General features: G+C 40.6%; 6 protein-coding genes across 11 annotated transcripts; 3 read left to right on the top strand and 3 right to left on the bottom strand.

Annotated features, from left to right (window-relative positions):
- Positions 1 to 913: 913 nt before the first annotated feature.
- Positions 914 to 3048, top strand: LOC116215565. Its single transcript, XM_031551318.1, has 3 exons — positions 914 to 1504; positions 1747 to 1853; positions 2525 to 3048. The coding sequence occupies exons 1-3, from the start codon at positions 1183 to 1185 to the stop codon at positions 2651 to 2653; spliced, it is 558 nt and encodes a 185-aa protein (XP_031407178.1). The 5' UTR covers positions 914 to 1182; the 3' UTR covers positions 2654 to 3048.
- A 3794-nt stretch (positions 3049 to 6842) lies between these two features.
- On the bottom strand, positions 6843 to 9442 carry LOC116213929 (LIM domain-containing protein WLIM1-like). The gene is made up of 5 exons (XM_031549079.1): positions 9045 to 9442; positions 7726 to 7822; positions 7601 to 7635; positions 7400 to 7489; positions 6843 to 7276 (listed from the first exon to the last, which is right to left on the bottom strand). Exons 1-5 carry the CDS (start codon positions 9180 to 9182, stop codon positions 7097 to 7099), a joined length of 540 nt encoding a protein of 179 aa, XP_031404939.1. The 5' UTR covers positions 9183 to 9442; the 3' UTR covers positions 6843 to 7096.
- Positions 9443 to 10180: 738 nt separating this feature from the next.
- LOC116213930 (succinate dehydrogenase subunit 7B, mitochondrial-like) lies at positions 10181 to 13105 on the bottom strand. Of its 3 annotated transcripts, none has more exons than XM_031549081.1 (4): positions 12945 to 13105; positions 12753 to 12821; positions 12046 to 12148; positions 10181 to 10521 (listed from the first exon to the last, which is right to left on the bottom strand). In XM_031549081.1, the coding sequence occupies exons 1-4, from the start codon at positions 13002 to 13004 to the stop codon at positions 10451 to 10453; spliced, it is 303 nt and encodes a 100-aa protein (XP_031404941.1). In that variant the 5' UTR covers positions 13005 to 13105; the 3' UTR covers positions 10181 to 10450. The 3 variants fall into 3 exon arrangements, with proteins under 3 accessions (XP_031404941.1, XP_031404942.1, XP_031404940.1); XM_031549082.1 differs by having other exon boundaries at positions 10181 to 10564; XM_031549080.1 differs by lacking the exon at positions 10181 to 10521 and adding an exon at positions 10845 to 11616.
- Positions 13106 to 13225: 120 nt separating this feature from the next.
- LOC116213928 (uncharacterized protein At5g50100, chloroplastic) lies at positions 13226 to 15479 on the top strand. Its single transcript, XM_031549078.1, has 8 exons — positions 13226 to 13495; positions 13640 to 13776; positions 13884 to 13991; positions 14462 to 14518; positions 14641 to 14706; positions 14802 to 14862; positions 14979 to 15025; positions 15179 to 15479. Exons 1-8 carry the CDS (start codon positions 13249 to 13251, stop codon positions 15230 to 15232), a joined length of 777 nt encoding a protein of 258 aa, XP_031404938.1. The 5' UTR covers positions 13226 to 13248; the 3' UTR covers positions 15233 to 15479.
- Positions 15480 to 18497: 3018 nt separating this feature from the next.
- LOC116213566 lies at positions 18498 to 19172 on the top strand. The gene has a single exon (XM_031548574.1). It carries the CDS (start codon positions 18498 to 18500, stop codon positions 19170 to 19172), a length of 675 nt encoding a protein of 224 aa, XP_031404434.1.
- Positions 19173 to 19629: 457 nt separating this feature from the next.
- Positions 19630 to 24397, bottom strand: LOC116212711 (calmodulin-binding protein 60 A-like). 4 transcript variants are annotated; one of them, XM_031547362.1, is made up of 8 exons: positions 24142 to 24396; positions 23908 to 23999; positions 23186 to 23261; positions 22579 to 22631; positions 22000 to 22490; positions 21513 to 21673; positions 20900 to 21106; positions 19630 to 20789 (listed from the first exon to the last, which is right to left on the bottom strand). In XM_031547362.1, the coding sequence occupies exons 2-8, from the start codon at positions 23979 to 23981 to the stop codon at positions 20223 to 20225; spliced, it is 1629 nt and encodes a 542-aa protein (XP_031403222.1). In that variant the 5' UTR covers positions 23982 to 23999; positions 24142 to 24396; the 3' UTR covers positions 19630 to 20222. The 4 variants fall into 4 exon arrangements, 3 of the variants coding, with proteins under 3 accessions (XP_031403222.1, XP_031403221.1, XP_031403223.1); XM_031547361.1 differs by having other exon boundaries at positions 23908 to 24038; XR_004157899.1 differs by having other exon boundaries at positions 20403 to 20789; positions 21506 to 21673; positions 23908 to 24038; positions 24142 to 24397.
- Between the last annotated feature and the right edge of the window lie 1046 nt (positions 24398 to 25443).

Consider the following 25443-nt stretch of genomic DNA (forward strand, 5'->3'; position numbering starts at 1 on the left):
TCGTTTCGTTGTTGTTTATGATTCGAAGAGGAAAGTCTATAACGGGCTTTGCAATGCAGATGTATTCTCTCGACTAATGTTTTCGCAAAGTCCAGATCATCGGCTGAGCTGATCTATCACGACTTCAGTTTCACGGCATCGTGTGGCCGACCGATGAGGAAGATTATTTTGCGATACCCCGTGCACTTCAGTCCACACGGAAGATTAATAAAGACGAACTCTGGACCCTGACCGTACAGATAATATTAAAAGGTTTACATTGAATATTGAAACAGTGACTTCTTCAGGGGACCCCTTGACACTATAATGGAACATTAATTATCATCGTTCAAACCCAATTCCATCCCATTAATTTCCCAGCACCCAGAAGTAAAGAGACCCGATTACGCAATATATTTATGGGGAACGTACAACCATGAATATTGCTCCTAACAGATGAATGCGAATCGCATATACACAGGTTGCAGTGATTCTTATTAAGTCAAATGATCATTAACACCACAAATCATCTCCCACATGATATATATATACTTGACTCCTTGTTAGATGATTAATTGTGATATATTGACGCTTTCATATAAGGTCGATACTATCATTGTATATATCAATTTCGAGTCGGGTTGACTCATTGAAGGATAAAATTCTCCAATTATGAATTTTTTCTATTCACATTACTCGAATCCAAAACTTTTATTTGAGAAAATAATTACTGAACTGCTTGAATCAATCAATATCGGTAGAATAACTCGTGTTTTTATTGAGGAAAAATTCTTATAAAAAAAGGGTTGAATTTTAACAGGTGTCCTGTGATGGAGTAGAAAAATGGGGTTTATTATTATTGCACTATTAATTTGTATTGTGTATTGTAGCACACACCATACCACATTAAAAGATGGTGGGTGGTGGCCATAAAGACCCGCCCTGAGCAGCCTCTCCCACCCTCCTCTCTCTCTCTCTCTCTCTCTCTCCCATTACCATTCCCATTCTCTCATTTCCAATTACTTCCTCCTTCAACTTTCTCCATATATGATTTAACAACTCCTCATCACCCCATAATAACAATTCCACCAAACACAGTATATAACAAGAAAAGAAGGTGATCAGAAGACATCATCTTCGTCAAGACCAGCTATAGCTAGCAGTTTGCTATATAAAAATATAATAGCCAGCCAAAACAAGGGAATGGGGAATTGCCAAGCAATAGACACGGCAACCCTGGTGATCCAGCACCCCTCCGGCAAGTCCGACAAGCTCTACTGGCCGGTCTGCGCCAGCGAGATCATGAAGATGAACCCCGGCCACTACGTCGCCCTCCTCATCTCCACCACCATCTGCCCCTCCTCCTCCTCCTCCTCCTCAGCTGGCTCTAACCCCTCATCCGCCCCTACCGCCACCGGAGACCGACCACCTGCTGCCGGCAACCTCAGGGTCACGCGCATCAAGCTCCTCCGTCCTACGGACACCCTGGTGCTGGGCCAGGTCTATAGACTCATCACTGCTCAAGGTAGGTTGGTTGGTTGGTTTTGGTTTCCATGTAACTCTCAAGTCTCATGTACAATACGATCAGTACTGGCTAAATCGGTCGAGAATATCTCGTGGTCTCATTAGAGAAATAGGCACATAGGAAATTTCGGGAAGTTTCGAAAGATACAAACTGGATTATTTATTACGACCTTTTTTAACGAAACTTATAATGAAATTATAGATATATATTAAGTTGTTTCTGGATTTGGTTTGTTTGTGCAGAGGTGATGAAGGTGCTGTCTGCAAAGAAGTGTGCGAAGATGAAGAAGCTAGGGCAGCAGGAATCCGTGGAGAAGGTGATGGGATCTGACATGAAACTCGACAATCTGGTAAGTAATATTCCTTTTTCCATTTCTCCATTACCTTCCCCTTTTTTTCTTTTTGAACTTCTTTTCGGTGGATTTTTTTTTTGAATTTTAATAATTTCAGCTTTCTTTGTTTAAATTTAATTATTTCCGTTCACAGGAAGTAATTTATTGGTTTCAGTCCCTTTTTTTTATTTATTTATATAAATATATATTGCTTTTGCCCCTTTAAATTTTAATTTCTTCACCAACTTATCTAAATTCCAACATTTCACGAATAACTCGCTTCTCGTCCCGATCCCGGATCCTAGTTTTTTTTTCCCTTGATCTGTGCAATGCAACTGTAAAGGGTCTCGGGTTTGGTCCAATATGAAGTTCTTCAGTTAATTACTCTGGATATAAAGTTTTAAAATCACTATTTCAACCCCGAATATGGATCGGTTTGGTTCGGGTCATACTTAGCTTAATTAAGATTTTCCTCTACTTAGGATCTGCCAATCTAGCTAGAACCAAACCCTGCTGTGATGAGTTGTGAAGTCTGCACCCCAATAGACTTATATATGTTAATGAACACCTGTGCACTGTTCAATAATACTTGTACTTGATCTGAATAATATTTGCACTTGATCTTAATTTCTTGCTTAATTAAGTAATCAATTATTAATTAATGGGTAAATTATTGTTTATTTAATTAGCTGGTGGGGAAGCATGAGAGGCAGAGGAATCAGAAGACAACATCGTCGTCGTCGTCATCAAATTCTGGGACACCTAGGCCAAGAACATGGCAACCCTCGTTGCACAGCATCTCTGAGGCTGCAAGCTGAGATGATCATTCCCGCCCTACGCTGTGAAATCGATTGGCCGTGGAATCAAATGCCAACGGGACCGTGTGCATGCCCGATCGAGATCCGAGCAAGTTCGAGTTTAACAAAGAACCAAAAACTCTATTTGCTTACCTGGGCATCAGCATATAGCAACCTGCAGCTTTGTATAGGGAAGTGAAAAGAAACACGATATCGTCTGGCTCTTTAATGAAATTTAGGAACATTATAAATCAGGGGGATCGTATTTCTTTCGAGCTAGCAATTATGGGTCCGATGAGATTTTGTGAACGGTCGACAATTCTCCGACTTACGACTTCTCGCTAAGTTGACATTCCAACTCATTATTCCAAGTGAACATAATGGCATTAATAGATTATAATCGAGTGCTTGATGAATCTTTCTGTGCATGCTTTTGGCCTTTGTTTTTGTTTATTGTGGAGCAGTGGAAGCTAATGAACATATGTTTATGAGAACCTTTCCAAGGTAAAAGGCATCACGGGAACGACTGATTTATTCGTGATAAAAGGCTAGTTAAAGACACTCGAGTTAATTAGATTCGGACCAACCATTACTAATAAATTATGCGAGGCGATGAGATGATTTATTCTTGTTAATCAGCATCTGGAGGATCAATACTCTCAAGAGAAAAGGAAGAAAGGACATCTACACCTTTACGGTCTTCTTTTTTTGGTTAAGTTAATTAAGGAGCTAGGTACCGACGAACCAACTCCAAGCTAGCTAATTGATTTTCGTGTTGGATAAGTAATCCAACTCATTTTGATTTTGTGTAATAATTACAAGCGTTGACAAATATATTGATATATGAAATATATATGTATGTATTTATCTATGAAAATATACGAAAAATTTATTATTAAAAAATTGATTATAAAAAGTAAATTGAGAAATTTATTATTAAAATATTAATTATAAAAAATGATTAGAAAAATATAAGTGAGAAATTATTATTAAATGACATAAAACGATAAAATAGTAATGATTATATTATTGAATTTAGAGAAGATTAGAGTTAAATTGAGTTGAGTAAAATTATTATTTGAAAAATAAACAAAGCGTAAAGGATTTTGGGAGAGGTTTTAGATCTATCAACGTAAAGATGACGATTTAGATAAAATGAAATATGACTATGGATAAACTTGAAAAAGCGAGGGATTGAGATAGAGAAGAATCTCAGCATCAATTCTTCGGGAAAAATGAAATTCAAATAAGCAAAAATCTTTACGATATTAATACCCCTTCACACATCAACCATCTAAATCTGATAGACCATCAGAAAGGGACTTCGGAGCTTGGCCGAAAAAATGCTGATCCAAACATATGGTTCTTGCTTTTCCTTATTTATACATAACTTTATCTTTTGAATAAATAATAATAACTAATAAAAACAAATTTCCTGAAATTGGTGCTTTGGGGACCAATGGGATCCAAAGCTGAGAATATCTTCTGTAAAGCTGGCCATCACATATTCAACCCTCATCTATTACCGTAACAATGAAGAGATTAATGCTTCCTTCTTTCCTAATTAATTTATCTTATGGAAGAAAGTTAAGTTAAATATATAACTAAACAACACACGATCTGACCGTGCCGATAGATCATTTCAGTTATATCATGTGGGAGTTTAAATCCATATCACTTTTATTCGTTCCAAGGTTAAATCCATATCACTTTAATTGGATACATGATCAAGCACGCACTTAATATCAGTGGGATGCCTTTGCCCTTTTTTACTCAAATAAAGAAAAGGGCTAATCCCACAGTGCTCTCTCCACATTAGTTTTGTAAATTGCCAAAAATTAACGCCCAATGAATTAATTAATTTTGATTAAATGCATGCATATATGTGGAAACTCTGCTTTTGTTTAGTTAAAAGCTATATAAAGATTAAAGTTTACTAAGGGGGCGTGACTAATCTAGACTTCTTTGTTCTTTTTTCAAAAAATCCAGCCGAAGGAGCCCTAGCCGCCTCGGTGACCTGAGCTTCGAGAACACTCATTCAAAGGATCGATACTTTAATTCAAGGAATCCGATTGACTACCCTTTTAACGTAGTTTATTCATACTTGGCACACATATAGACACATATGCTAAACTGTAACCACTGATTACTGTGATATCCATAAGCATTTCCTAGTACTTATCATCTATGATCGATTTGGTCTGAATCTGTACCGGATTTCAATTAAGAACGTGGGGGCATGGCTCTAGGCAACATGATTATGAGGGTCAAATTTGAAATGATGGCTAGGGGCATAGGAAGAAACATGGTATTTGAGAGGAGGATTTGACCAATGACCACTCCATGGCTGGCTCTCTCTCTCTCTCTCTCTCTCTCTCTCTCTTGCCGTAGTATTTCGAGAGAAAAGTGAGCGGCTGAGGGCTCTGAAGAATAATTTCGGTAATCATTCATCGTATATCATGAACGCATGTATGTATTAATTAATTTAAATGTATCATGTAAGTAATGTTGCTTTTTGACTTGAGAAGAAGACAACCCATCCCCACAGTTTAATCATTAACTTTTGCAAACTGGGAGAACAGAGAATCTTTCATGCCAAAAACATCTATCATCATCATCATTAGCTCCTCAAACTCTCATAATTCTTACATTTCCTTTTAATTTTCGATGAAAAATCTTTCATAAAAGATCCCTTAGCCAGACAATTTCTCAAGACCGTCGGAGTAACACATAGAGTTACGGTTCATGTCAATCCAACGGTTTCAAGGTATTAAGGAACGGTCCCGATTAAGAGAGAGTAAAATATTACTTCGTTTCTTAATTAATTGGAAAGCCCCCTTGAAACGGGCCAAGTCCATACAGCTCAAAGGAATTATGTTGCACCATGTCTGCATAGAGAAGATACCCTTTGCATTATCCTAACCTGGTAACATCCGACGCATATGTTTCTATGGCACGACTGCGTTATCTAGCGTGATCGGTCTAAACTTGGGAATTGTCCGTGTCATTTCACTATGATCAGTGAAGTTGCAGTTGCCTTGCATTTCTGTTTCGAGTGACATTAGACGCGTGACACTTCCGAAGTCCGGATTATATCATTGAAGAGAGTTCTCCGTTTCCGGATATATGATTTTTTAATGGAGCAGATTGGGGTGTTTAGGGAGGGTTGAGGATTTGGGACAAATGGGTCTCGTTAAGTGCTGGCAATGTTTGCACCAACTCTGTGTCTCATACTCATTCCATGCTGTAAAACTTTGTCTCCACTCTGATGAATCATTGCATTTGAGGATGCATACAACGAGATGTTAACATCAGGGACTTCAATGATATCCGAGAGACAGCGTATGAGACCGAACAGCAAATAATCCTATTATGGACCCGTTTTCATCGAACAGTTTACATTTTTCATACCGAAGATAATGCCACATCGGCATAGGGCTGTTGTACTCGGCCCAGTATGCATCACGGTGGTCCTCGCCAGTCTTCTGGACCATCTGCAGTTAATGCCGAGAACAGCAGAGGATCCAAATCTGGATTATCGGTTTAGCAGCAGTACAAGAGGCTCGCCTGGCCCTCGACGGTGCCGGGTGTGGTGCACATATGCTCACAGGTCCAATTCAATCCCTTGGAATTAATAAATGCAGTCAGAAAAGTCACCCCCAACCCACCCCCCCCCCCCCCCCCCCCCCCCCCCCAGGCAGAACAATTACAATCTTCAACCACAGGAATTTAAGTCCTTTCATGGCTTTCTTCTAGGTGAAGTTGATGACGATGGTGATCCCTGCCACAAGACTTAACTCCACAACCTACCCTTTCGCAATTTCTACGTGCTTTTATGGCAATACATATGCTTGATGCTCGATCTTTTCGGTGCTTAACATCGAATCACATTTCCACATAAGGAATTTCAGGTTGCCGAAGACTTGAATTTTCAAACTTGTTGACAAATGGGAACTTACATTGACTAATTGATAGACATCTCTTATTTCATATAGATGTGGAAGGAATGGAATGACATCTGAACATTGATAGAACTATATTACTCTCATGTCCGATTTTGCAGCAATAGCATGAAAACTAAGTGATACAGATGTCTAATGTATTGCCTTGTTTTATGACAGCAAGAAGAACAAAGTAGCATATGAATCAATTGTATTGCTAAGCAGATTATAATCAGCAATCCCAGCAACTTGCGAACTGATCGAACAAGGAGGCACGAACACAAAGATGCCATATCAGTATCAAGATGCTCTTCCAAATAAAAGCAGAAAACCCCAAGGGAAAATGTAGACTTGGCTTTGGTGAATAATCTGAACACGAATTCGTAAAAGTTATTCAATAACACGCTAACAGAAGTGAACTGACAAAACCAATTTCCTTGCTGTGTAACTTAAACACTGACTCGGGCTCACAAGTGCATATGTAAAAGATAAAGGTGGGCTTTTTACTTTGCCTCGATATGTTCTAACTATGTTCTTGCTTGCTCAGTTGACTGAAGTTGCCTTTCTCCTTGAAGAGCTGATTGTGGTGGTGCTTGCAATAGAGACGGTGCTCGTGGGCCACATAGTTTGAGGGGCTTATCACGCACCCTCCATGGGTGCACCTGAAGCAAGCTTTATGATATGATGTCCCATCGACCGCCACCTTAAAGTAATCAGGTGATGGAAAATTAGTACTTAAGCATCCGAATCAAGATTTCAGGATATGGAGTTGGTCTCTTGAACAAATTAACATACACTGAATATATCTCTTCTCAAAAATATTTACCTTCTCGATCGGATAAACAGTTTTCTGGCAGGCTACACATTTGTCTTGAGTTCCAGCGAACATGCTTGAGACTTTGCTGCTGGAATGGGCCTGCAGAAATTGAAATGTTACTACTTGAAATCATAATTCATGATATAAGAGGATTCACAGAGTCGGTTACAGTTGCTTCCCATCGAAGAAAGCAAGCGGGAGAGAAAATACCTGATCAGCAGACCTGTTTACAGTCTTCGGGGTACCTAGAGAAAAGAGCAGAAGATAAGGTTTTATTGAAAGAAATTAGCATCACCGATTCTTCCTCCAAGAAGAAGCTTCTTTGGGTAAATTACCTTCGAAACTCTTGTCTAAGCTTCCAGTCATCTTAAATAGTTGATCAAAGTGAGGCTTGCAATATAACACTCCCTCGAAGGAGCAGTAGTTACTCAACTGCAGCACAGAAGGCATGATTATAAGCAAAGGCAAGCCATATTTCCGTTAAACAACTGACCATCCAGCATAGTATTATTCACAGTTATGTTGGACTCAGAAATTTAAGCACTGAAAAGATCGAATATTGTCAAGCAGTTCTGAGTTTCTATATTCTTGCTGTATAAGCGCTAACATTCCATGGGAGAAATGAAACTTTTGAAACCTGCATCTATGAAACTAAACTGTCGGATATCTTTGAGAAACAAAAGATTGGTCCTCCCGATATAAGGCAGTCAGCTTTTTCCCTCCATTGACCAATATCAGGAAAAAAATGAGCTCTGGAGCAAGAGTTACGTGTTTCCATAAATAACCAGAAAGCCCTCATCAGCACAAAATAGTGAGGATTCCGGAAGGACTCCTGGACACATACAACTCGATTATGAAGCCCAAAATCCATATTTTCATCCCAAGTAACTACGCGTCTGTTATATCCATATCACCTATATACTCAACATCATGAGATTAAGAGCCTTGAAATGATATCTGCAACATTCTATTCGAACAAGAGTTGCCCCGGGGAATGGGAATTTCCACATGATGGACAAATCAACCGTCACACATAGTTATATTCTACGACGTTAGAATTACACACCCCGGGATAACAGTATTTCCGATTCTCCAGTTGAACAAATACTATTGCTTATGATTACCAACAGGAACTACTGAGCTTCTCGGGGGGGGGGGGGGGGGGGGGGGGGGGGGGCATGTAACAAACATGCGAACTGACTACTCAGCAGTTAAAATTGGGACAGTGGATCAAATCAATGTATATATACTAACAAATCAAACTATAGCCATATATATCTTCATGCCACTACAAAATCCATCCGAGCATCGTGAAATTGAGAACCAGCGGAACAAGGGCAAAGACAACAAGGACTGGAAAGAGGTCCATTCCAAGATCATTTACAAGGAGCATAAGGGATATCAAAGTCAAACGGTACAAGAAAAGCACATGACTATACTGAAACTAATGAATTCGATTCAACACTTTCCAAGTCAAAATACTGAGCAGAGCATAACGAATGATCAAAGAATACTTGTGAACCCAACAATCTGCCAATTCTGATACCAGACAACATACACGGTATACTATACTACAGAAGCAGCAAAAGCAAACGGAGGAGAGAGAAACAGAGTAGTATGTACTATGTACGAGGTAAGGTAGTAAAGGGAGGACCTTTAGAGTGCCCTTGCAGTGGTGGCAGCGGAAGCAGGCCTTGTGGAACACCTTGTTGTCGGCGGTGAGCTGATCCACCAAGTAAACCGTCTTCTCGCAGGCCCTGCACTTCTGGGTCGTCCCTGCAAATGACGCCATTGATGCTCTCTGCTCAGTTCAAGTTCAACCCTGCTCTGCTCAGTTCAACCTTCAAGCTCAGTCAGCTGACAAAGAATGAAGGGATCGATCTAATTGATCGACCGAGTCGAGGCCTGAAACTCAGAGGAAGTCAGGCTCGAAGACCCAGCTGAAGTGAAGCTCGCTTCTCTCTCTCTCTCTCTCTCTCTCTCTGTGGGTCTTTGCTTGCTCTTCAGACAAAGATAGATAGATAGTTTGGTCGTCTGATAGATTATTATCAGACAGATTTCCCCCCAATTAGCTGTTTTTAAGAGGCATATTTAACCTTTTTGACTTTTGGCAAATGATAATGATGGCCAGCACACTCGTAATGCTTATAGCACTAGCAAAGTTAGCGGGAATGCAATCTCTCTCGTACAGTCGAGTCGAGTCGAGTCGGGATTTTAAAAATTCTTTGTGCTTTTTATTTCACTTCTCCTATTCTTTCTCCTGTTAGAGTTAAATAGCACGTGAGTGCAGTCTAAACACGAGTTAGGTATAGTCGAATCCTATTCTTTCTCCTATTAGAGTTAAATAGCGCGTGAGTGCAGCCTAAACACGAGTTAGGTATAGTCGAATGATCCATTCTCTCGTGATACGATCGTGTGTGTCAGTTCAAACGTGATGGGAAGTTCCCAGATGAGAGCAAGTGGGGCAGAAGAGGCCATAACTCATTTTGGCGGGTGGGCCGCATCCGTTCCGAGTGTGGTCAGACAAAACATAACGCCTAATTCGAATTATGATGTGATTCCCCCAGTTTATGGAATTATTAGTATTATTATTATTATTATTTGACGCACAGACCAGACTCTCCGACCGAGTAGGGTGATAGGCCCATTATTCATATCAGAGTGGGCCGAGCCCACTAACACTTTCCTATTGCGCCAATACAATAAAATAAAGCCCATATTGGCTCCGGCTTGTTGAGTTTGTTCTTTTTTTTCTTCCGGAAATGATTTTCTCCACTTGATCGGCCCAAAGAACCAATTAATATCATGACTCGATAGAAAGATAATTGTCGAAAGCAGGCAATGCAAATATATCTAATCTACACAAACACTGAAATGGGTCCTGCATGCACATTGTATAATACAAAGTTTATTGATGATGAAATTAAGAGAAAAACCGAAAAGCTTTCATGCTTAACAACTCGATGCGGCAGCTGTTCTGTTTTTATTAGTCGTTCTGTTCTCCTTCTCCTGGTGGAAAACCACTTGAGGTCTGCAGAAGAATACATTCCCGATTCTTGTCTAGGCTTCACCGTCATCCTTCCGAGCTGCTTCTCTCATCGTTGCTTTCACATAGATTTCATAGCAACAGCCTGAAAAGATGGACGGAATATGCGAGTTGGGACGATATTGTCACTGCCACGAGCATAGAACGAAAACAAACTCACCGATTTTCACTTTGTTGTCATTTTCTTTTTTAAACAATAATGATATGACTATATAAAGAGCGGCTACATTGAAAAACTTGATATATCTCATTCCTCAGTGCATAAGCAGAGAGAACAAAAAATAACGCTTAACAGAGATATGCAGAAATTTGATTCAGAATACAAATCACCAGGACAATATGTAACCCACACTCTCATATCGCATCAACTTTAATGGAAATGTGTATCAGTAATGCAAATAAAGATTATTTTTTTTTTTGGATAAATGATGAAACTTCATTGATAACAGATGAATTTACATCAGAAACCAATACCATTTTCCTCTATACGGAGTAAAATAAAAAATACCCAAGAGCTACTCCCAAGTCAACTAGTTGCAGTATCAAAATGGTGAAACATATGCCTCGCAATGATAGAGTGTGCAATTTTGCATGAGAATCGAGGGAGAACAAACAACTTTGCTTTCAATAAAGATTATTATTATTATTATTTTTAACAGAATACCAAAATTCAAAGTGAAGGGATAATCTAAACAGATGCCATGCTGAAACTTCATCATCTTACAACAAGATCATCAACCAATAAAACAAGCAAGGAACTGCCACTAGTGGGGAACCCTTTAGGGCAAGTGGTCAAAGGCATAAGATGCAAATCAACTAGCTAGTAGAATAAGGAAAAAAAGACTGCTGCAACATGATAATGCAAAACAGCAATAGCAATACCAGATTAATTTTGATATTTTCAAGTAGATTCTTTTGCATTCTATTCAGAGCACCAGAAATTGTGAAGATCGGTCAATGAAGAGAAGCCTTTGATTAAGTTGATAGAACATGAAACATGGTTCAAAATGCAAGGACCGTCCCTTTTATTTATTTTCCTTGGCTGAACAGAAAGCTAGAAAGTAGCTATTAATGCCAATGCAGCAGAGGTCTTACTGAGCATAGTACTTCCAAAGAAGAAGGTCACTAGTGCACGAGGCAGAAACATTTCTTTGCCTCCATGAGTTGTCATAAAAGCAATCTGAGAAATTCCTCATTCATTGCAGGAACCAAATGAAATGCCACTTAATGTAAAGGATGAGAAGCATTCAAACTTATTGGGATTGGTGTCAGTTGACAAAGTAAACAGATAATGTAACAAAAAGTCGAGGATTTCTTCCTACCCGTCTTGAAGTTCTAACAAAAGCATGCCAAGATTTACTTGAATGTGCAAGGTTTTAATTTATGCCTATCAGAAGTGGTGTAATGTGTGTAGTCATATAATACTTCAAATTCATCAATTTTAATATCATTAAAATAGGTATGGTGCAAATACAAGAAGTGCCTTGACAAGCCTTTAGAAGTGTAGTAATCTGTTTGCATTTTGGGCAGATAAAATATTCTCAAATCAATTCGATTAGAGCATTCAACTAAATGATTTGTTAAAATAGTCTGCTTAAAGAGAACATACCAGCAACAACAGCAATCGTGAGAACATCAAAAAATCTTTTCAAAGTCTTCACACTCTTCTTGTGTGACTTGAATCGACCAAGAGCTGGATCCGGTGCTAAAAGCTGCAAACGTTTTTCCCAATGTAAAGCATAAGTCAGAGATGACAATGAAATAAAACCATCCAGTCTATGGACATCAGCACAAGATTTCCATCAATGCGTAGCATATGAATACACAAAAGGAAATCTAGAGAAAGAGGACAGCATTATGATGTCAAACTCATGCTTCAAGATTAAAAACTTCATTCAATCCTCTAATTCTAAAAGAAACTGCTTCGAGATTTGGATAGCTGCACCAAAGAAGCCCACTTTTTCGCTACAAAATCATGCCCAATATATTAAATATGCAGACAATGCATTAGCTTGCTCGGTTTTTCAAATAGTTGCAATCACCAAAAAAACAGTCTGACAGTGCCAAAACAATGGCGATTGTCTGGAGAGCAGATACAGAGAAAGGACAACCTTCGACAAAGCTCTGCAATCCGAACTCATGAAACATACGCGTCTCATTCACAGTAAAGCCAAGCGCATCCAAACAAGAACCAAGAGCAGAGGTCGACAAACGCCAAAGAGCTAGCAAAAACGCACCACGGACTATCGACAACACGACAGCATACGAAGCCGAAACAAAGTAAATCCGAAAACTAAGATTGTCCCGAAATCTTACCGCTTTCTCGCGAGGCCCCGGCTCCACGTGAAATCCACGGCGCGAGAGAGCAAAAGCATCCTCCGTCTTCTACACCTCCAAATACAGATACAATAGATGAGAAATCGATCGATCAAATCAAATGGATCCTCAGGCGACGCAACCAAACCAGCTGAAAATCACGGACGTCGGCTGCCAGAGAAACGGAAGTACCTGCGAATGAGATCGGAGGTGACGAGAAAGAGGGTTCGTCTTGTTGAGCAGGAACGCCATTGACGGAAGCTCGGACCAGAGACTCCAACCCCGTAAGGTCACTCCGCCAATCAGCCGATAGAGGAAAGTGACGGTCCTCGCATGGGAATTGCGGCCACAGCTGTCTTTTTACGAGAACGCCCTCAAGTTTCCGATATATTAACGTCCTTGCCCCAAAGAAGTCGGGCAGGTGTGAATCGACCCGACCCGAGATACCCGCCTCAGAAGCAGAGCTGGAGAGCGTGCCGCGTGTGCATGACAGTTAATGGAGGAGAACGGCTCTTCCTCCTCCTCCTCCGTCGTCGTCTTCGTTACGTTGGCTCATAAACCAGAGAGTGGGGAAGAGGAAGACGAAGAACGAAGCTTTCAGGAGCAGACGGAAATGGCGCTCAGAGCAGCTGTCACGATGTCCATCGGAAGGCAGAGAAGCACTTCTCAGCTCAGATTCAGATTCCACCGCCCTCCTGCAAGCCCTCTGCAGCGGCCCGTGTCACCTCCCCACCTCCAAGCTGGTAACTTCATCACCACCTTTCACTGTCTTCTTTTCTTCCCGCCACTGAATACTTCTTGTCAGCTCTCAAAGGAGGAAACTTTGTAGCATTGACATTGAAATGAGCTGGGGTGCTTCCGTTTTTGTTGTTGTTTCTGTTTGTTAGGATTCATGGGGTATCCCATTCGTGCGATACAAGGAGCCACTGCAGAGGCAGCAGTTCCCAAGAAGGAAGAGATGCCCCCGCAGGACTGGAAAATTAAGATGCTCTACGATGGCGAATGCCCGCTTTGTATGCGCGAGGTTGAATCGAGGAACAAAACCCGCAGTTTGTGTTTCCTTGGGATATTTTTATTCTCGGAGTTGTTCGATTAATTGTGTGGAATTGCTGTGATTCATGTACTCTTTAGGTGGATATGCTCAGAGAGAGGAACGAAGATTACAACAGAATCAATTTTGTTGATATCAGCTCGGATGACTACTCGCCTGAAGAAAACCAGGGCATTGACTATAAAACCGTAAGGTTACTGAGCTGTCTCTTGCGTATTCATTAACTTTTGCGAACCAGGTTGAGAGGCCCTCGTGAAGTTCGTGCCTGTGATTGAATTTGTTGATACCACCATCGTGCATTGTCTTTAGTTACTCAGCTGTTTCCCATGTATGAGGGGAAATCCTGAAGCTCTTGTCTGTCATCAAGTTTACTGAATCATCATCGTGCATTTTGCTTCGGCAGACTAATAGCAGTATCATTGCTTTGAAGCCTCTCATATATGTATAGCGGTCAATAGCATATGATACCGCTCTTTTCAGGTCCAATCAAGAGCAAAGCTTTTCGACTTGAAACAGACATGAAAGGCCTTTTCTTTAAGTATTCTTTCTTTTTTTCTCCTCAGTGTTAGCTCCTCTGCATTCTTACAATATAAGGTCGGTACATCTTGCATTTTCAGACTCCTTTTCACTTCTAGAATTTGCTGTCTCTCATTCTCAGGCTATGGGAAGGATACACGCAATCCTTTCGGATGGAACTGTGGTGACGGATGTTGAAGTATGACAGCCTCCATGCTCAATTCATACTTTTCTCTCTGTTTCTGAGTAATTCTACTGCTATATATTATATAAGGAAATATTGCAGTTCATTCCATTCAAGTGATGACTTGCATTTTGCAGGCTTTTAGAAGGCTATATGAGCAAGTCGGTCTCGGGTGGGTCTACGCAATCACAAAGTACAAGCCTGTACGTGCTCCCATACTCCCATTAGAGCATTCCGAATGTCAATACTACTGTTCAATCCAATTGACTATCGTAAACTTGTACCACGTGTTTGACAGGTTGGGGCTCTAGCTGATGCAGTTTACGGTGTTTGGGCAAAATACCGTCTACAAATTACAGGTGAACATTGAACCACCTCTCGTACTTAGTACTGCCACTGCAGTTTGGGAGTGTTCACATTGTTTTGTAATTTTTCGACTATTTTATGGTGGAATTTAACAATTTTTGTTCATCAGGGCGCCCAGCCATAGAAGAGGTCTTGGAAGCCCGGAGGAAGAGCAAGGTAAGCCACCCCCGTCTCAATTTCAATGTTCTTTAATAAAGGAGAAAATTCATTGAATTTCTCTATTTGATATTCAAAGGAGTCAATGAACTCTTATTTACGCTTTGAACTAGAGATACAAGTTGTTTCTCAATGTTCACGTGTGGTTTGCAGAGTCAGGTTTGCGGCGACAGCAACACCTGCAAGACGGGAAGTGCTGATAGTTGAAAAGCTAGGAAATTGGGCAGACTACTCATTGGAGCTGTGGATATGTATCCCAGTCATACTTCATAGCATTAACATCCCCATGGCTGTATGGGTCGTTTCATAGTGATTACAGCTTCAGAAAAAGAGTGTGCTTTCAGAACTGGTCAGGAAAACATAAGCAACAGCTATCAGACTCACCAAATTTTATACAAAATATACTTGGCATGTGCCGATCGCAATAGATATCCGTTTAACAGGGTTCCACCAACTGGCCGTGAGTCTCTACATCAAAAGTTGCATTAATTCACGCTTTTGAATGTTACCATTTTAGCACTCCACTGAGATGAAAAGCCATGTTCTCATCGAAATAACAATGTCGTTCCATGTCCAGGGATGGGCATCTAGGCCCAATATGGCCCTCGATGAGGCGGCAGAATGCAGCCTCATCGACCAAGCAGAAGGTGTGATTAGGGCCAGTGCAGGCCCTGATATAGATGCCTTCGATTGGGAGGATCGTCTATTGAGTTCGCTTAATATAACACCGAACAGAACTGTATCGAAAACAGAATGCTAGATTAAGGCTGGCAAAAGGACTTCCGTAAAATAATAAAATAGAGCCAGAAAAAAAAAATTGTGGATGATACAGTCTCCAAAGAGAGATGATACTCAATCTGAGATTGTGGCACATTGATACACACGAGTCTGCCAAGCCAAATTTATGGATCAGAGCTCGTATGTTGAAGTAAAGATTAGGATCTATATTAAAGTTGAGATCGAGATCTTTCCGTCGTCAAGCTCATGAGAACACCAAGATCTGTATTAAAAAGTTAAGACAAAGAATTGGCGGGACTGCGGGATCCTTGAAAGGATATTTGAGACAGACCAACAAGTTGGGCGAGACAATGCCGAACTAATGAAATTTTCCTTTATGGATCGATTGAGGCGAGGGATTCCGCGAAGAAATTTAAGGTTAAAAACAGAGGTTGAAAAAATATCGAGGACCATTCCTAGCCAATATTTTAGCAGATGGTCCCGAGTCTAACGAGGAGCATGGCCATGCTTATCATCTCTTTGTCGACCTCTGTTGCCTGTTCTGTTCGAAAGAGTGCTACGGGGAGATGCAGTTTCACAACTTTATAGTTCGACAACCTCATCTCGACATAGCCCTTGCAGTCGTATAATAGGGGGGAAACAAGCTAGGCAAAGTGGAATTATTTGACAACCTCATGATCCCTCTGCTTATTCCTGAAGTTATTTACACTGTTAAGTAACAGCACCTATGCAATCTCACAAACGAATTCCAGCTCACGTTATTGTACAACTGCACCCAAAATTCATTCGACAACACTCAATATGAAAGCAAAACTGGCTTTCAAGGTAAAAAATTCAGCCTTCAACAGAAACTGCTGCTTCCCGAATGGGATTCTTCCGAGAAACCAAGTTCCTCACATATATCAACTTCAACACGTTGAACAGCCTCCTCCATCTTCTCTGAGCCTTACCAATGGCATCAGACTTATGCTCAGCAGTGAAGCTGCTCCCAATAGACGGTAAATCAGGCTGATGCTCAAAAAATAGTAGATGGTCCTCATTAGAAAAGTCTTGATTCAGAGTCACAGCGTCACAGCTTAGAATGCTGCTGCTAACTTGACTCGAGAAAGACAAAGGCTGATCATAGTCTAAAGGAGAATCAGCGAAACCTCTGATACCACCACCAAAGGAGTAGATGGAAGATATGATATCAGGAGAAGATGCACTTGGCTCTCTGCAATCAAATCCAAACCTGTTTTCGGGGAAACGAAGCCATCATAGAGGCTTCACTATCGAAAGAGACTACTTTGCCCCAGTGTTGAGATGCAGAAACTAGCCATTCATCGGCATCGGCCTGGTATTAAAGTCGAGGATAAAAGTCAGGGACTATAACAATAAAACAAAAGGAAAAGAAAGATGGCAGAATGCTGAAAACAGAACTGAGATAAGAGTAAGCATGTCTTTTCAGTTTCGGACAAAGTGACCATCTGAAAGTAACCCCATTACTTGTCCCTCAATATTGAAGACGACGCCAGTTTTCAGCTCAGATGAGTGGGGGCACTACAAAGAGACACTCTTGTCGAGCAGACAAGTTCGGGCATGCTCTTCAGTGACTTCCCACATCTTGGAAGACATGCAGGGCCGGGAATCTGCAAACACCATAATCATACATCATTCCAAACTTTCCAAGTTGAGCTCATAGAAAGCGTTCAGTAAATTCAAGACTAATCCTGTTTGAGCAAGATCAGTTTCTATTAGCTCTTTGGGAGAATCTACATTGTGTCATAGATAATAAGTGAAGATATATATCTACTTCAATGAGAACTCCTATAGCATCTATGTTGATTCCATAATGTCGCTGTGTAGAGTAGATTTCTTTTCTTGGAAATGCCTATGTTAGGACTGATATATCTTAAGCTGCTATGCCAGTAAAATCTAAGAGGCAAAAGGCATTCAACGCAGAAGAGAGGCATTCAACGCAGAAGAGATGCCTTTAGATGCAGTCACTGTATGCAAAACATGAAGGAGAAACATAACTCATGATTATGGCAACTAAGAGCAATTGGTTACATCTCGAAGCTTTGATGGATCAACGAACAGTTGAATAAGAAAATCCTGGACAGTCTTGATATTTGCTTGAGCCAAACGCTTATGGAAAGCTCCTTCTTTTCCAATCTTCTCTAATCTTCATACTTCATCAAGCAGAGATGGAGGATGGTGCTTCTTATACACTGGAAGCAGGAATCCAAAATAATGTTGGGACTTTAAATTCATCACATGAACAATGTATGATAGTCCTATGCTCTTAAAACCAACTCGACCAAATTTGAATTTGTTATAAGTGTGGATCAGTCAGTGATCCTAGTCATATTCTTACCTTTTCTGTGTTCTTATCCTCTCTGTCTGTGTTGACAGTTATTTAAGACAGTGTGTTTGTATTTGAATTTTAAAGTAACTAGCCGTAGGAGACAGTTACTTAGCAGTTATCTATGTCTATTTATATATAAGAAGTGATTGAATGGGGTCTGTAATGATGAAACGACAATGAATGAATTGTTCATCATCCACTCTACCTTCTGTTCTTCACTATTTTCTGCGTTAAGTGTTGCATAACTGCAAGCACTGTGAATTCCTTCAAGAACAAGAAACAACAGAGATTTCATTTGCATTGAGAGTTTAAGAGATACAAAAAGTGTGAGGATTCAAAATATAACAGCAGTATCAGAGCCTACAGAAGATCTTAAGGGCTGTGAGTATGGAAACTGCTGCATCCATGCCTGGATTCTCAACCATATCTCCACCAGTCTTCAATGGAGAAAATTATGAAACCTGGGAAATCAAGATGAAGGCATTCGTGGAGGGAGCCGATCTATGGGAAGCAGTGGCTGAGGATTATGAAGTTGCTCCTTTGCCAGACAACCCAACAATCAACCAGATCAAGTATCATAAGCAGAGGGTGACCAGGAAAGCCAAGGCAAAATTGTGCCTATATGCTGCTGTATCTCCTAATATATTCACCAGGATTATCAGGCTTCAATCTGCAAAGGCTATATGGGACTACTTGAAGGGGGAGTATGAGGCAGATCAAAAGAGAAAAGGTATGAAAGTGTTGAATTTGATGAGAGAGTTTGAAAAACAACAAATGAAAGAAGATGAGAGTGTCCAGGAGTATGCTGATAGATTAGTGCAGATACAGATAGCAAACAAAGTGCGGGTGTTGGGAACCAATGCAAGTGATGAGAGATTAGTGCAGAAGATCTTAGTCTCTGTACCAGAGAAGTTTGAAACAACCGTAGCCTCCATGGACAACAGTAGAGAACTCTCAGACATTAAGCTTGTTGAGGTTCTCAGTGCTCTGCAGGCCCAAGAGCAGAGAAGGATGATGAGGAAGGAAGTACCATTAGAGGGAGCTTTTGCAAGCAACACTTAAAAAGAGTGCAGATTGGAAGGAAAGGAAATGGCAGCAGCAGAATAAACATGGGAATGAAGCATTTAAGCGAGGAAGTTCCAGCACAGGACATTAAATTCTCCATTTGCTCCTCTGTGGTATGCACTCTGTTACCTTCCCCCTCAAGCCTAAGTATTCTTTTTCATGTTTTCTTTTTCCCCTGTAATATGAGGGTATATCCCGGAGGCATTGATGGATTTTCCTTGCCATGGGATCTTTGCGCTGGTTGTAAAGCTGAAGCACTTCTTGCTATCGAGGGGGTTCCCTCAGTCCTATCGGTGCGCGAGGTAAATCAATTCGGCTCCAGGACTCGTGAAGATGACACAATGACTCCGGTTTTAATGTCTGAAAATTCTCGAGACATCGAATGTAGAGAGAACGTAATACTGAAACAAATACACAGGTAGACAAGGTAGTAAATTATCAAGTACAGCGAGGCTCCAGAGGAAGGTACCCAGATGGATTTGACGAAAATGTGGCACAGTTGCGAAAAAGTACAGCGGATTGCTCGAAGGGAAAATCACAGAGAAAATGTTCTTCTGCAACTTTTCACTCGCTGTTATCTCAGCGTTTTCATTTTTTTCCTCGATGGTTGTTATCTCAGTTGATAATATAGGAAAGCTTGTCATCTATGTCGAACACCCATCACTATCGAGGAGCGTATCTAGCCAATGCGTAAGCAAATGGTCCTGAGCCAAGTGAGGAGCATGGCCCTGCTCACCATCTCTTCATCAACCTCAGCTGCCTGCCAGTGTTGAAAAAGTGCTATGGACAGAAGATGCAGTTTCACAACTTTATAGTTCGACAACCTCATAGCCCCTGCAGCCGTATAATTAGGGAAAAAGGGAAAACAAAAGCAACACAAAGTGAAATTATTTGACAACCTCATCTTCACTTTGCCTACTCCTGAAGTTATTTACACCCTCAGGTAACACCACCTATACAGATCTCACTATCAAAATCCAGCTCACATCATTAGCAACCCAAAACTCATTTGATATGAAAGCAAATCCGGCTTTTGAGGTAGAAATCTCAGCTTTTAACAGAAACTGCTGCATCCTGAATGGGATTCTTGCGAGAAACCAAATTCCTCACGAATATCCACTTCAACACATTGAACAGCTTCCTCCATCTTCTCTGAGCCTTACCAATGGCATCTGACTTACGCTCAGCTGTGAAGCTTCTCTCAATAGATGGTAGATCGGGCTGATGTTCGAAAAACAGTAGATGGTCCTCATTAGAAAAGTCTTGATTCAGAGTCACCGAGTCGCAGCTTAGAATGCTGCTGCTAACTTGACTAGGGAAAGTCAGCGGCTGATCATAGTTTACAGGAGAATCATCGAAATCTCTGATACCACCAAAGGAGTAGAAGGGAGACATGACATCGGGAGAAGATGCACTTTGCTCTCTACAATCAAATCCAAATCTGTTATTTGCCAAGAATCGGGATGTACTAGAACTGTCGGTCCTCAGTGAACTCTGGCTGCAGAGGGAACTACTCATGCGGGAAAATGAAGCCATCATAGAGGCTTCACTATCAAAAGAGACTACTTCGCCCCAGTGTTGAGATGCAGAAACTAGCCATTCATTGGCATCGGCCTGGGTATTAACGTCGAGGATAAAAGCCAGAGACTATTAACACAATAAAACAAAAAGAAAAGAAAGATGGCAGAATGCTGAAAACAGAACTGAGCGAAGAGTAAGCATGCCTTCTCAGTTTCGGACAATTTATTGATTGGACTGTAGTGACCATCTGAAAGTAACCCCACTACTTGTCCCATAACATTGAAGACAACGCCAGTTTTCAGCTCAGATGAGTGGGGGCAGTACAAATAGACACTCTTGTTGAGCACACAAGTTCGCGCATGCTCTTCAGTGACTTCCCACATCTTGGAAGACATGCCAGGGCTGAGAATCTGCAAACACCAAAATCATTCGTTATTCCAAACTTTCCAAGTTGAGCTCATATAAACCGTTCAATAAATTCAAGACTAATCCTGTTTGAGCAAGATCAGTTTCTAATTAACTCTTTGGAGAATCTACATGGCGTCATAGATAATAAGTGAAGATATATATCTAGTTCCATGAGAACTCCAAGAACATCTACGTTAATTCCCTAATGTTGCAGTGTAGAGTATATTTCATTCTTGGAAATGTTATGTTAGGATTAATACGTCTTAAGCTGCTATGCCAGTAAAATCTAAGAGGCAAAGGGCGTCAGCTACAGAAGAAATGTCTTCAGATGCAGTTGCTAAATGCAAAACCTGAAGGAGAAATGTAACTTATGATTATGGCAACTAAGGTCTAAGAGCAACCAGTTACATCTCGAAGCTTTGATGCATCAACAAACAGCTGAATAAGAAAATCCTTGACAGTCTTGATATTTGCTTGAGCCAGACGCTTATGGAAAGCTCCTTCTTTTCCAATCTTCTCTAATCTCCATACTTCATCAAGCAGAGATGGAGGATGGTGCTTCTTATACACTGCAAGCAGGAATCCAAAATAATGTTGGGACTTTAAATTCATCACATGAACAATGTATGATAGTCCTATGCTCTTAACCAACTCGACCAACTTTGAATTAGTAGCTTCAAGGTCATTGGTGTTGAAGTACTGTCTAAAATACAGGCTACTAAATAAAGGGGTAGGGTTAGATATTTAAGAAACATGACTCGGATAGAATGAGGACTTAAGCCTACCAATTATAAAAGAGGAAAAACATTTGAATATTCAAGTATGCCAAAAAAGCTCCTAACTGATTGGCAGAGGCCCCTACTCCAGTCGAGAAAATGCCATAATATGTACTCACATTCCCCCCGATGGTCTCTGACTATGAAAGGTTCTGTTTTGGCTTCCTTTATATCTATTCCATCAAACTTGTCAATAACTCTAACCCCCAGTCTGAATCTGCGGCTCCTTGTCCAGCTCGAGTTATCTGAAAAGGTAATCTCATCCACTAAAGCAACTCCATCTTTGAGATTAAGAACTAAGTCTCCTGCGAGAAGGGGTCTCCTTCCTTCTCTTTCTTTAACAATGTTGTTCTTAAACTCTTCAGGCGTCCAACCATTGCTGCCATCACCTCCAAAATCTCCCTCAAGAACAACAATTTCCACCTTCGCAGATGACTCAGGCCCAGAATCGACAATTTTACCAGTAGAGCAATCAACCAAAGCTATCTTTATATTGAAATTTCCAGCCCCCTCAATTCGAGCACCAGTGAAAACTGGACGAGAAAGAGTATTCAAAAACTGTAATTGTAAACTTCTTGCTTCAGAAGGATGCACCTCTTTCTCACAACTCCTGGATAAAAGGCGAAATTACATTAGCTGCATATATTTTCCATTTCCTTTATCAGGTCAAACATCTGGATATTCGCAGTTTATGTTACCTTTTAATAGAGGTAAAGTGCTTTAATAAAGCTTGTTCAACTTCCTCCTTAACCTGCAGTGGCATGACAATGTTATAAATCATCAGCAAGTAAAGATGACAAGTACCCTTAAATAATATGGATTATAGGGAGATGCAGGAGCTCATGGACAAAAGATACCTTTTTTGCCCTTTTTCCTTGGGATAAGTATAAAAGACAGGTACTAAATAGTACATGTATGTGTAGATAACAGAAGAGGAAGCTACGAAATACTGATAAAGAGGAAAAAGATGCAGCTGCTCAGATTGTTAAGGGGATTATAAAGGGTTGGAATCTTTCCAGCTGATAGGAACATGATTTCAGACGAGCCGGCTGATGCAGTATTTTGTGAAACAAAACACAGTATATTCGGTCCAGACAGTTTAAAGATTATACTGTAGTTCCCATTCCAATCCTTTTTCTTTAAGAGACAATGTTACAGCGACACACCATCAGCCCCGGGATTATATTGAAATAATAAATATATTGAAGGAGCTGGAAGGTCAGGCTTTCAAGAGAGAGGGGGATAAAATATAAAGTTTGGCACGAGCAATCCTATTCAGTTTACCACTAACCGAAGAAACATTACCACTTTACGAATTGAGGGCTCTAGCATTTGCTCCAGCAAGTGGATGGACTGCGTCCTCATGACTTCCAAAATTACGCTGCAAACAATGAACATGTCAGTTGGAATCCAAATTCCCTTTTAACTCAAATGTAAAGGGGGACCAAACAAAATAATCTCAAAACCATCCAATAATGATTGGATGCAAATTGAATACATAAGCTAAATGAGCAAAATCACTTCTAAAGTAGCATTGAGCTTGCTGTTACCCAGGGGAATCTTAAGATGACCTTCTCTTAGAAATATGAACAGTATTGATGACGCAACAAAACAATCAACCGGAGGCCACATCATATCCTCCCGAATGATTTTGGAGATTGCTCACTGGTTTGAAGCTATCAAAAAGAAAAATCATTTGCAAGGAAATCTCATGAAATATTTGACCTTTTGAACATACATACGCCGAGCTTCAGTGACAGTTTTACATTCCGATCCCCAAATAAGTTAACATTGAAATATCTTACTTCAAAGTCAGATAAACACTTAATCAATATATATATATGCGAAGTCATCCCCTTTTCCCCCTCGGAATATCAGTAAATAACCACACCAACCCGAAGAAAATCAGTCACATCGTTGTCCGGTTTCCACTGTCTTCTGGAGGATTGATGGACGAACTTCTAATGATCAACAGATAAGCTAAGCATTCAGTTCAAACGAGAAGCACGTAGAGATGAAGAATTCACCTCTTCAAATTAGGAAACCGCCTCCGCTTATCATCAGGACGGGCTGCCTCCTCCGTGCGCCGCTTCTGCGACATTTTTTTTTTTTTTTGCAGCTGCAGGTGAATGAAATTACAGGCGCCAAAAACCAGAAACTACAAAAAAAAAAAAAGACGCACAACAGAACAACGATAAGATCATAAAATGAATAAATCATTCATATTCGTAAATGAAGAGCATAAGAGCCAGAGGAAGTACACGAAGCAGCACTGGGTGGCCCTATCCAGCACCGGTCCATGTCTTGATTCCTTCGCCGAGGAAGCCTCGTCGTCGTCTTCTCACTTGGCAGCGACCGGAGCTGGCGGGACGCGGCGTTCCTTTGTCCGCTCTGACTAAGCTGAGCTGGAAGCAGTGAAGCCGTGAAGGCGAGATTTTTTTTTTTTTTTTTTTTTGGTGTCTATGAGACTGATGAGAGAGAGCTCTGAGCTCTGTGGAATTGGGATGGGAGCTCCTCCCTTGAGACTGACAAGGGGGAAGGGAAGAAACGAGAGATAGCGGGACCCACAGAAGCGCGTGACGGACCAAGTAGGACTGGTCTTTGCCGAGTTGACGTGGCAGCAGCATCCGTGAAGTGGGACCCATTAGAATTTAAATTTCCGCGTGGACCATTCTCCATTTTCGTTTTCCATCTTTCAAATTTTATTATTCATTTATTTATTAAGAAAAGTTTATGAATCGCCATATGCTCTCGAACTAAGAGTTGATCAATTTGATATTAAGGCGTTCCATGTTCCCATTCTCTGGATACCGGTCACTTGTCGTGTCGAACCATAAAATTTAGTCGGGATTCATCAATCATACTCATTTGCCACTTTAAAAATAATAATAATAATAATAATAATAATAATGGAAAGGGCAAACTTGTAAAATGACCCACCATGCCTCGATGGATTGACTCATAAGTGGTGGGTCCCTATCAAGCAAAGCTTCTGCCCGTTTCCCGTTCCTTTTTTTCCCTATGAAATTTTGAGGCCATAAAAACAAAAGAGAAGTGACCTCTCCCCCTTTTTGACTTGGCGAGGGAATCCATTATAAAAATTGACCAGAAAGATATCAAACCGGCCGACCGGTAAGATCCATTAACAACCGGTCGGATGAGCTCCATGGTTGGTTTTCCCAATCCGACGGTTGTCATAAATTTTCCTTTTCTTCTTTTCTTTTTCGGGAAATTCCTCGAATATTACTAGAATTAGGATCAATCAAATGCTTCGCTTACCTTCTCTACAAATCCTTAATGGCAGAAGCCACATAGTTCTCATCAAAGTCGGAAAGAAAGAATGTCGTAAACCAAAACCAGACATTCTACCGACTCGAATCCCTTATCATAAGGATATATATATCACCATGACTCCGGATTCTTTCTAGCAAAGACTGAGAACTGTAAGGTAGGGGGTTGCAATCAAACTACCAGCAGACATTATTTCCATGTCAATGTCATTCACCAAACTAACTTCCCCGTTTCTGTGATGTTGGTATCCTATCATCATCAGTTGTAACTAA

Source organism: Punica granatum, chromosome 7, assembly GCF_007655135.1.
Source record: "Punica granatum isolate Tunisia-2019 chromosome 7, ASM765513v2, whole genome shotgun sequence".
Taxonomy (NCBI): domain Eukaryota; kingdom Viridiplantae; phylum Streptophyta; class Magnoliopsida; order Myrtales; family Lythraceae; genus Punica; species Punica granatum.